Here is an 11497-nt window from a genome sequence, read left to right as displayed (position 1 = left end):
CTGGCCTGGCGCCAGCCCTGACAACTCTGTCTGGGGCATAGTTTATGGCCTCTCTGGAATGGGGAGTAGCCTCATTTTTCCCTGTTACTTAAGCAAGCAAACGTTTGCAGAAGCCAGAAGAGCACGGTTAAATTTTAAACTGCAGTGTTTACCCAACATGGAGGGTACTATGCTCAATAGAACACCTCCCCCGCTCTCATCTCACTGTAAAACAGGCTTTCTCGGCCTTGATGCTGCCACACCACGGCCCCGATTGACCTTCGCCGTGGGGACTGTCCTATGCACTGTAGGGTGCTCAGCAGCGTCCTTGGCCTCAGCCCAACGGTACCTCATCTCCAAGCTGTGATGACTAAAGGGGTCAGAGAAGGTCCCTGGGCCCAGACCTGACGAGACGGAGGGATCAAGGAGCCAGGGGAGATCTGGGCAGGAGTGTCCCCGCAGAGTGCCCCGTGACACACATTTGATGTGTTAACACACAGAGGGAGGGCAGGGCAGGAGAGGGTGTTTGCTGCAGGTGCAAGGAGGACCTTCTGGTTTTTTGTTTGTTTTTTATATATTTTATTGATTTTTTACAGAGAGGAAGGGAGAAGTATAGTTAGAAGCATCGATGAGAGAGAAACATTAGTCAGCTCCCTCTTGCACACCCCCTACTGAGGATGTGTCCGCAACCAAGGTACATGCCCTTGATGGGAATAGTACCTGGGACCTTTCAATCCACAGGCTGATGCTCTATCCACTGAGCCAAACGGGTAAGGGCGGACCTTCTGTTTAATTACCGCAAGACGGTGCCTCTGGAAGGTGTGGGCAGAGGAAGAGGTGGTCTCATACAACACACCCACCACAGGCTGTCTGTGGGGGTCTCTGATTTGTTCCAAAAAAGAGGGCTCCACTGTTCCTGGACTCAGGACTACAGTCAGCCCAGGCCCTGCACCCGAGGGTCCAAGGGGAGGGTCAGCTGAGGTCGCTGTGGGCGCCCGGCGGGAACCATAGGTGCCAACCAGCGCCTGGTCACCCTCCCCAGGAGATGCTGCTGCGTGTGGCCATGGGCGGGCGCTCTCATGCACCGCTGGTGGGACAGTCCGGGCAGAGTGGGATCCACGGTGGCAATCTAGCTGTGTGCCACCAGGAACCCTGTGCACAGAGAGCCGGGAGGCATGCACACGTGCAGCTCTGCAGTTAACAACAGCAGCAACCGGGCCACCCGCTTGTCTGCAGAGAAGCCGGGCTCATTCCTCCAAAGGCACAGAAAACACACCCACTTCTATACAGTGGGCTTGGCGAGCCCCACGCCCCGATGAGAGAGGAGACGCGGGTCACGGGGCACATACAAAGGAGACTACTGAACAGCGGCCCAAACCAGGCAGAGCCAGCTCTAGCTACATGGTACAGCCCATAGTGTGGAAAGGAAAGTAAGGGCGGTGTTAACAGAACATTCAATAAGGCTCCATAGACTCTGTCTTTTTTTTTTTTTTTTTTTTAAGTGAAAATAGTTGATTCTTTTTGCCTCAAGACAGAATCCAAACTCCCCAACAAGCTGCATGAGGCCCCATACGGCCTGACTCCTGCTGATGGCTCCAGGTTCACGGGTGATCACAGCCCCAGGTCTCTACACTCTAGGAGCACCCAACCCTACTCTTTGGGGCTCTCACCTTTTTACAAGCTTATTCCTCTGCCTGCATTTTCCCTCACAACTCTCCCTAGCCTTCCATGGAAAGCCCTTCTCAGCCCTATAGGGGCTCACCCTGAACCTACAAAGTGCCGGGTGCCGTTTCTGGGCTCCTACAGCTCCCTAGGACCTTCGTTCTAGCTATGACCCCTCTGCCTGGGTCCCCCACCAAAGTCATGACGCCTGCTGGGATCCACCTCAGAGCCAACACAGTGCCCCCCTAATGCCTCTGGAAGCCAGCTTCAATGGCCCTCTTGACACCAGCAGTGGTCTACCACTGCTCTCCTGGCTTCAAGTTTAGTGTCAACTTCTTTTCCATCCTAGAGTCCACCTGGAAACAAGCTCAATGCCAATGTGACGGCCCTCTGTCCCAGGGCTCCCTGATGCCACCAGCAGAACCTGCCAGTGCCGATGCCAACCTCAGCACCCACCTGCTGCTAACCTTTTCTCCACGTGTGTCCCGGCCAGCAGGACAGCAACGTGGGAGCCAGGAGACACTTGGAAGGGAATGAGGGAGGACAGGAGAAATGGAGGCAAGACAGGGTTCTGATCAAGCCTCAAATTTTATTTGTTGCAGCCGCAATATATGTACACAGGTTGTAGGGGGAAGTTGCCGTGGAGACATTCCAGGGTGGGGAGGGTTGTGTATCAGCAGGATGTGTCTGCAGGGGAGGATACAGCAGAAATTCTCCGGGGTGGGGCGAGTTATCACAACAGGTGTGCCTTGCTCAATGGCCAGATATGCTGCTAGGCATTTAGATTGTTTCTAATAACTGCCACACCGCAGCTTGTCACATGAGTTCTGGTAAGTCAGAAACTCAGTGTCTAAGATGGAGGTGTCTTTCAAGATGTAGTCACTAATTCTTTTTCGGCTCCCGACACACGTGGCCACCAGTGGGAGCAAGGCCAGTCATAGAGAAAGCAGGAGAGAAGATTCAAAGCCCAGCTTCCTCCCTTGTTACCTGTGACCTCCGGCAAGTGGCTTTATGGAGTCTTGCAAAGTAAGAACAGTAATGACCCAGCCCATTCTTATACAGATTCCATGAGACCTGCACACAGACCCCAGCTCCACAGTCCATGCTCACCAAGGGGAGACTGTCCTTATGAAGAACGAACGCCGTGAGGAAAGAACAGCAGAGTCACTCATGCTTTCTCTCCTCTCCCCTCAGCATCCCAGGGCCCCCTCGGTTCCCAGCACTGACGCTTACCCAAATCTCTCCTGTTATGGTTCCCTCTGCCTGCTAATAGCAGCTCTGCTGAGCCAGGAGTCACCCCTAAAATACACACACCCACAAATATAACCTTTCTACTGCTGGCAACCGATCACAGAAGGGGAAGTAAAAGTGGAGAGCAGGAGAGACATATGTGCCCCCTACCCACTCTCTGTTCTCTGCCCTTATCTTACCCTCTATAAAATGGGAAACATTAATACATAATATTAATAATAATAATAATAATAAAAACAGAAATGATAAATCAACTTGGTGGGTTTCCCTAAGGATCTGGATAGGGAGTCACTGTGGCTCTCTGTAAATTATAACCCTTCCAACAGTTGGGATTTCTTTTTTCTTTTTCTTTTTTTGTACCGTATTGCAGTTGTCATTACTATTTCCCAAGTCCTGGCCCAGCCCTCTGCCAGCTGAGACTGTGAGTTGTTCTTCTCCAGTTCTGTGAAAATTTCCTCTGGACTGTGGCTCTGGCTGTGTCTCCCTTTCCCAACTAGAGAAGGGCGGTCCTGTGGCGTGCCATCTTGACTCTGCTCTGAGGTTCCAATGAGGATTCTGGGCATCAGGAATCGGTATTATGTCCAAAACAAAAGCAGGTCAGCATCTGGGTCAGGAGCTGACTCCATGACCCAGCTGGACTCCTCATATATAGGTCTCACCTCCAGGTCTTCAAATCCATCCTCTGAAATCTCCAATCCTGAGACCGTTACACCTACATCCCTCCTCAGCAGAAGATCCCCAAATGCACAGCCAGGTCTTCTGTCTTATTCCAATACCCTTAACGCTTTCATTCTTCTCTCCCAAGACCCCAAACTCCACTTCAGTATTCTTTCCCACTCTGAGGACCCAAACCCCAAGCTCAGGGGCTCACACATGCAAGTATTCCAGAATCTCCAGCTCTGCTATCCTCCGAGCCCCCAAGTCCACAGTCCTGGTCCAGCGTTCACCGTCCCCCTGGGCACTCGGAGGGTCGTGGTGCTGTGTGGACAGGAGGCTGTAAAGGAGAAGCCACACACTCAGACTTGTTAACCTGCCCTGGAGTCCCTCCCTCCTCCATTGCTGGCTGCCTCCCAAGCTAGGCAGGAACGTGGCGGGAGGTGTAACGGGGAGGTGAAATGAGACAGTTACATAATCAGGACCAAAGGCTGCCTTCTTTCCCAAGTGGTATAAAGACAAACCACCCCAGCCATCACCATGTGACTCTCACTCTCCTGCCGTCATGCTGGCCTCGGGGCTGCTTCTGGCGGCTCTGCTGTCCTGCCTGACAGTAATGGTCTTGACGTCTGTGTGGCGGCAAAGGAAGCTGTCGGGAAAGATGCCTCCTGGTCCCCCAGCACTGCCCTTCATCGGGAACTACTTGCAGCTGAACACAGAGCAGATGTACAACTCCCTCATGAAGGTGTCGCGAGGCAGGGAGAGGGGTGTCAGGGTGGGGCTGGGGGCCTGCTGGGTCTGGCGGAGACTTTGTGGCAGGGGATCGGCAAGGTTGGACTGAAATCTTAGGACAGAGGAGGTTGCTTTTTTTAAAATATATGTTTCTATGTATTCCAGAGAGAGAGGAAGGGAGAGGGAGGAAGAGAGAAAAACATCATTGGAGTCCAAAACCTGGGCATGTGCCCTGAACTGGAATCAGGGAATCAAGCTGGTGACCCCTCAGTGCATAGGATGATGCTCAAGCAACTGAGCCTCACCAGCCAGGGCGAGAAGGGGGAGTTCTAAAGGGTTAGTGCTAGGGTTCTGGCCAGGAAAGACCAGATCTTGGGATGTCCAGTTCCTTGACTGTCAGAACTTGGGGGAAATGTGCCCCAGCCTGTGAGGCCCCCTCTCACACTCCCGCACCTTCCCCTCAGCTCAGCGAGCGCTACGGCCCAGTGTTCACCGTCCACCTGGGCACGCGGAGGGTCGTGGTGCTGTGCGGACAAGAGGCTGTGAAGGAGGCTCTGGTGGACCAGGCTGAGGAATTCAGTGGGCGAGGCGAGCAGGCCACTTTTAACGGGCTCTGCAAAGGCTATGGTGAGGGGGACTCTGGGTGGGGGGTGTGGTCCAGCAGACTTGATGGCCTCCGTTTCCCAGCATTCTTCTCCCAACGTACCTGCCCACCCCAGGCTGTGGCAGAGCCCTGCCTCTGTCCCCTTCTGTGCATCCCTGTGTCCTCTCTAATGTGTCTTAGAGTTTCTGCGTCTCCCTGCTTCTCTCCGCCCTATCGCCCAGCTCTCTCACTGGGTATCTCTTCTTTCTTTCTCTGCATCATAGAAGCTCTTGGGGTTTTGCATTGGAATCCTGGTCCTCTGTGTCCATGTGCCGTTTTGTCATCTTCTCCTTCTCAGCTTCGGTGCCTCCCCGTGTTTCTCTCTCTCTCTCCTAGCCTCTCTTTTTCCTTTGTCTTAGAAGCTCACATTATTTCTGAAGCAAAATCCCCGTGCCTCCCTCTGCCTCCTGGTAAAAGCCTCTTCTCCCTTCCAGATCCTCTGTGTTTCTCTGTGTATATTTTTCTCTCTTCTCCAGCTCAGTCCTAGAATCCTTCTCAGTTTTTACTCCCACCTCCCAGATCCCCACACTTCTCACTTCCCCTCCTTCCCTCCTGCCTCTTCCTCTTCACGTGCCTGTCTCTGCACCTGTTTCTCTGCACAGCCGTGTTGCCCCTTTCCTTCCAACTTGATCTCTTTCTGTATTTCTCTGACACTGTTCTCTCTCTCTCTCTCTCTCTCTCTCTCTCTCTCTCTCTCTCTCTCTCTCTCTCTCTCCACTTCCCACTCCTACATGCCCCCCCAGGCGTGGTGTTCAGCAATGGGGAGCGCGCAAAGCAGCTCCGGCGCTTCTCCATCAGCACGCTGCGGGACTTCGGCCTGGGCAAGCGGGGCATCGAGGAGCGCATCCAGGAGGAGGCGGGCTTCCTCCTCGAGGCCATTCGGGGCACACACGGTGAGCCCAGGTTCCCCACCACCACCTCACCCCACCTCCACCCCCACCCATCCCCCTCCACACACCCCAGAGCAGAGGAGGAGAACCTGCGCCTGGCCTGGGAGGGGAACCAGGTTGGGGAAGGCGTTGCTGGAATTCTCAGACTCTCAGCATCCAAGTTGACTCTCCCCCAAACTCCTACCTTCCCCCCTCCCAGGTGCCTCCATTGATCCCACCTTCTTCCTGAGCCGAACTGTCTCCAACATCATCAGCTCCATCGTCTTCGGGGACCGCTTTGACTATGAGGACAAAGAGTTCCTTTCGCTGCTGAGCATGATGCTGGGAAGCTTCCAGTTCACAGCCACGTCCATGGGGCAGGTAACTGACCCCCACCTGGTCCCTGCACAGCCAGCCACCGCCTGCTCACAGGGACACAGGCGCCCCAGCCCCTGTCCTCCTCCAGACCAGGGACCCCCAACACCACCGTCTCCCTTGGACAACTGAACAGGTGAACAGGAACTCAGGACAGGTGCCCACTACCCAGTCTCAATACCTGGAATCTCAGCTGACAGTCCCCTCACCACAAAAGAAAGGGAAGGAAGGACATCTGGGCATGTGTCTCAGTCCACCCCACTACTATTCAATCCTTGGACAGGAGCCCGCACGCTGATCTCACATGGAAACTTAGACATCTGTTTCCATCCAGCCCCATCTAAATACCTAGACACCCAGCCCAGCTGGTTTTGCTCAGTGGATAGAGCATCAGCCTGCTGACTGAAAGGTCCTGGATTCGATTCCGGTGAAGGGCATATACCTTGGTTGTGGGCACATCCCCAATAGGGAGTGTTCAAGAGGCAGCTGATTGATGATTCTCTCTCATCGATGTTTCTAACTCTCTATCCCTCTCGCTTCCTCTCTGTAAAAAATCAATAAAATGTATATATTTATAAATAAATAAATACCTAGACCCCAGAGACAGGCCCCGCTCCCTTCAGGTGACGCCCGCTGACCGCTGTCCTCCCCCTCAGCTCTATGAGATGTTCTCCTCGGTGATGAAGCACCTGCCGGGGCCACAGCAGCAGGCGTATAAGGAGCTCCAGGGGCTGGAGGCCTTTATAGCCAAGAAGGTGGAGCAGAACCAACGTACGCTGGATCCCAACTCCCCACGGGACTTCATCGACTCCTTCCTCATCCGCATGCAGGAGGTACCTGCCAGCAGCCGGTGAAAGAAGACCACAGCCTGGTAGAGGAGAATCCAGCTTTGGTCTTCTTAGGGGGCAGGGGGACGGGGGAGAACAGAGGCTCATTCAGATAAACTCCCATCATAACCCTCAGGACCCCAATTATCATTCACTGTTCTCTCCACTGAGCCTTCCCCCATGGGCAGGACTCATGAGTGCAAATCATCATCATAAGCATGTCTGTGCTATCTCTGTGCACCAGGCACCATTTTAAGAATGTCACAGCATTCACCTATTTGACACTCACACCAGCTCTTTTGTTTTTAAATATATTTTATTGATTTTGTACAGAGAGGAAGGGAAAGAGATAGAGAGTCAGAAATATCAATGAGAGAGAGTCATCGATTAGCTGCCTCTTGCACATCCCCTAATAGGGATATGCCCGCAACCAAGGTACATGCCCTAGACCAGAATTGAACCCAGGACCTTTTAGTCCTCAAGCCGACGCTCTATCCATTGAGCCAAACCGGTTTTGCTCACACCAGCTCTTGGAGGTGGTCCGACTATGACTCCAGTTACAAATGAGGACACTGAGGCCCAGAGAGTACAAGTGCCATGCCTGAGGTCCCGCAGGGAGGAAGCGATGGAACCTAGCTCCAGCTCTGGTCTCTCAGACTGCAAGGCTGGTGCTTTTAGCCACCATCGCGCACCTTTTGTTCCTTGGTTGTCAGACACACTTGTGTGGACAGGTGACCTGGCTTTACTGTGTGGCATTGGAGGGTTCCCCCTCCTAACGGGATGGGCTTTATGGAGTCTGAAGTTCAAGGTGAAAGGATCAGGGAGTGGATTCTCCATCGTGAGCTTCAGGATTTTCAATGAAGGAGTAGGATGCTGTTGTTTAAAATCCGGTCTGTGTCTCAGAAAAGGTCCCTCTTCAACTCTCTCGTATGCATTCTACAATGATCTTCTCTCACTCCCTGTCTCTATTCCGTCACTTCTAAATATTTATATAATTAAAAAGCAACAACTAAGTGGGTGATTAAAGAACAGATAGTCAGCTGGGTAAGGGGTGTGCGAAGAACATTTGGGTAGAGCCAACAGCTGGGGAAAAGGCCTGGCAGAACGAGGGTCCCTCTTCCCAACTTTGGTCCAGATCTATAAGACGTGGGTCAAGAGGGAAAACCCCAGGAGGGCCCTGAGAGCATGGGGGAGCGGGCTGGGCCTGAAGCCATCTCTCTCTGCAGGAGCAAAAGCACCCCGACACAGAGTTCCACCTGAAGAACCTGGTAATGACCACGCTGAACCTTTTCTTTGCGGGCACCGAGACCGTCAGCACGACCCTGCGTTATGGCTTCCTGCTGCTCATGAAGCACCCGGATGTGGAGGGTAAGGCAGGAGGGGGGCAGGGAAGTGAGGCCATGGACCCTCAGCATCCTCTGAGCCCGCTGCAGTGTCCCCACCTCTCTCAAATGTCTGCACCCTCAGACACACCCTGCTACCCAGAGGTGATGGTACTTGCTAATAGGGACCAGGCAGGTTTCGTTCACTGTTAACAAATTGAAAATATCTGAACCGATGGGTAAATAGCTCTACCCAGTGCCCACTACCTGCCTCTCCAGGCCATCCCCAAGACTCTTCCATCGCAGCTTCCCCTGTGAGTCTGGTACACCAGGTTAACAGGACCCTGCGCCAATGCTGATGGCCAACCTCTGTTTCGAATGATCATAGGAACGATCCAGTTGCACATATTTAGGCTGTCATTCCTGCCCCAAGACCCCTAGATACCTCAACATAGTCCTCCTTGTCCCATAGCCAAGGTCCATGAGGAGATTGACCGGGTGGTTGGCAAAAACCGTCAGCCCAAGTTCGAAGACCGGGCCAAGATGCCCTACACAGAGGCGGTGATCCACGAGATCCAGAGATTCGGAGACATGCTCCCCATCGGCGTGGCCCGCAGAGTGACCAAGGACACTATGTTTCGGAACTTCCTCCTCCCTAAGGTGCTGCCCTCGCCCAGCCTGGAGGGACCTCCAACCTGCACCCTGTGACCCAGCACCCCATCCTCCTTAAAAGCTTCCCAGCCCTGTCCCCTCCCTCAACCGCAGACTGCCTCAATCACATGTCCCTTCAACCTTCCCACTCAGACAGGGGTTCCTTTAACCCACCCATAACTCCCCAAGACCTCTTGCCTCGAGGAATCTGAGTCCCATGTCCCCCAAACGTCCTGCCTTGAGAGACATGAATGGCATGCACCCCAACGCTTCTACTTAAGGAGACACAGACCCCCTACTCCCCAGAATTCCTTTCTCAGGGACATAAATGTCACATCCCTCAAAGCTCCTCCCTCAGAGAGGACCCTGGCTCCCATTTCTCCTCACCTAGAGCACCCAGATTCCCCTTCTAACCCCACGCTACCCATTCGCCCTTCACCTTGTCAACCCTTCTTCCTCCCCACCAGGGCACTGAAGTGTTTCCTATGCTGGGCTCCGTGCTAAAAGACCCCAAGTTCTTCTCCAACCCTGGAGATTTCAACCCGCAGCACTTCCTAGATGAGGAAGGGCAGTTCAAGAAGAACGATGCTTTTGTGCCGTTCTCCATTGGTAAGAGACCGCTGTCTACGGCCGAGCCACCAGTCACACCAACAGGGGCCGCCTCCCTTCGCACTCCCCTCTCTGAGATGTAGCCTAGGAGCTTTCTCCAGCTTGGATGCTCCTCTTACTACCCACCCTGCAGTCAACCAACTGTAGCCCTCTTACCTAACACCTACCAATGCTCAGGCAAAAGGAAAGGGGTGATTGTACCTACTTCAGAGATGGGAAAAATCAAGTCTCAGAGTGACTCAGAGATTTGCTCAAGGTCACTTGAATTCCTCAGACTCCAAAGGAGATGATAGCACAGCAGCCATATGTGTGTGTTTAAGGAGGGTGGGGGAGGGCGTCTAAAATTCCCTTTGCGACAGCCACTGTAGCTCACCCCCATCCCATGGACAAGGGAAACAGGCTCAGACAGGATGAGAGACTTCTCTAAAAGTCTCTAGGCCACGTATTCCATCCCCTCCTCCCCGGGGAGAATGCAGCTGGAGATCCAGAGAGGGAAGAGGTGGCCGTGAGAGTAGGCCTCACCTCCGCCCTTCCCACCCTTTTCTTGTCAGGAAAGCGGTACTGCTTTGGAGAAGGCCTGGCTAGAATGGAGCTCTTTCTCTTTCTCACCACCATCATGCAGAACTTCCGCTTCAAGTCCCCGCAGTCACCCAAGGATATCGACGTGTCCCCAAAACATGTGGGCTTTGCCACTATCCCACAAAACTACACCATGAGCTTCCTGCCACGCTGAGCTCCAGCTGCCACAGGGCAGGGCTAGTGGGAGGAGCACATGGGAGGGCGGGGCCTGGAGAGGCGGTGCTAAGGATGGGGGTGAGGTGGAGGAAAAGAAAGTGCAAGGTGGATAGGAGAGTAAGAAGAAACAGACGGACTGTCTGTTCGCCGTGTTAGAGATAGATCCTTCCGAGTTGGGATGAGATTAAGCAAAACCTTACCCTATCCCCCGCATGGCGATAATAATAATGGTAACAGCTATTATTTATTGAGCAAGTACTCTGTGTCAACTCTGTGCTAAAAGTGTTACACACTCACCTCCCTTAATGCTCACAGCCCTATGGGATGGGAACTGTGTTCATACCTATTTTACAGGTGACACAGCTGAGGCTCAAAAAGTTTTAAGTCTCTACCCGAGATCCCACAAAATACAATAAGTGCTCAACAAGTACTCAAGCACAGATCTGTGCAGGGATGGCTATATGTAGCCCACTGTCCTTTGGGTAGATTCTTAAAGAGCACCCCTTTTTTTCAAGTAAAAAAATTATAACTTAATATATTATTATACAATACTAGACACCCAGTGCACAAAATTCGTGCATGGGGAGGGTTCCCTCAGCCCAGCCTACACCCTCTCCAATCTGGGATACCTCAAGGGTGTTCAACTGCCGGCTTAGGCCCGATCCTAGGATCGGGCCTAAGCCGGCAGTTGGATATCCCTCTCACAATCCAGGACACCTGGTTCCTAACTGCTCACCTGCCTGCCTGCCTGATTTTGCCCCTAACTTCCCCTCCTGCTGGCCTGGTCACCCCCAACTACCTCCCATGCTGGCCTGGTCGCCCCCACTGTCTCCCCCCACTGGCCTGGTCATCCCTCACTACCCCCCCCTCCCAACCTGGTTGCCCCTCACTGCCCCCCCACTAGCCTGGTCACCCCGAAGTGTTCCCCCTGCAAGCCTGGTCACCCCACTCAGCCTGCTGTTTGGTCGTTTGGTTGTCCCTCACTACTCCCCTGCCAGCCTGGTCACACATTACCGAGGAAACCCAAGCCTCCTGCTCACTCTGTGGCTGTAGCCATCTTGGTTGGGTTAATTTGCATGCTTGCTCCTGATTGGTTAGTGGGTGTGGCTTGTGGGTGTGGCACAGGTACAGTCCATTTGCATATTACTCTTTTATTAGATAGGATAATACTTATTTAGCCTACACTGT

The 11497-nt window shown here is 53.3% G+C and overlaps 1 protein-coding gene across 1 annotated transcript; it reads left to right on the top strand.

The window, feature by feature from the left end:
* The first annotated feature begins 4065 nt into the window (after positions 1-4065).
* On the top strand, positions 4066-10860 carry LOC118730245 (cytochrome P450 2A13). Its single transcript, XM_036458049.2, has 9 exons — positions 4066-4291; positions 4743-4905; positions 5665-5814; positions 6011-6171; positions 6822-6998; positions 8219-8360; positions 8787-8974; positions 9433-9574; positions 10126-10860. The coding sequence occupies exons 1-9, from the start codon at positions 4112-4114 to the stop codon at positions 10305-10307; spliced, it is 1485 nt and encodes a 494-aa protein (XP_036313942.1). The 5' UTR covers positions 4066-4111; the 3' UTR covers positions 10308-10860.
* Positions 10861-11497: the final 637 nt, after the last annotated feature.

Source organism: Pipistrellus kuhlii, unplaced genomic scaffold (genome assembly GCF_014108245.1).
Source record: "Pipistrellus kuhlii isolate mPipKuh1 unplaced genomic scaffold, mPipKuh1.p scaffold_m20_p_3, whole genome shotgun sequence".
NCBI lineage: Eukaryota > Metazoa > Chordata > Mammalia > Chiroptera > Vespertilionidae > Pipistrellus > Pipistrellus kuhlii.
Note: the sequence above shows the minus strand (reverse complement) of the source record. Positions and strands in the feature narration are given on the sequence as shown.

Bases quoted from the DNA above. Each gene is read 5' to 3' on its own strand.
- LOC118730245 (XM_036458049.2), top strand. From the start codon at position 4,112: ATGCTGGCCTCGGGGCTGCTTCTGGCGGCTCTGCTGTCCTGCCTGACA. The intron at 4,906-5,664 runs GTGAGGGGGACT...ATGCCCCCCCAG, and splicing joins CGGGCTCTGCAAAGGCTATG to GCGTGGTGTTCAGCAATGGG. The intron at 9,575-10,125 runs GTAAGAGACCGC...TTTTCTTGTCAG, and splicing joins TTTTGTGCCGTTCTCCATTG to GAAAGCGGTACTGCTTTGGA.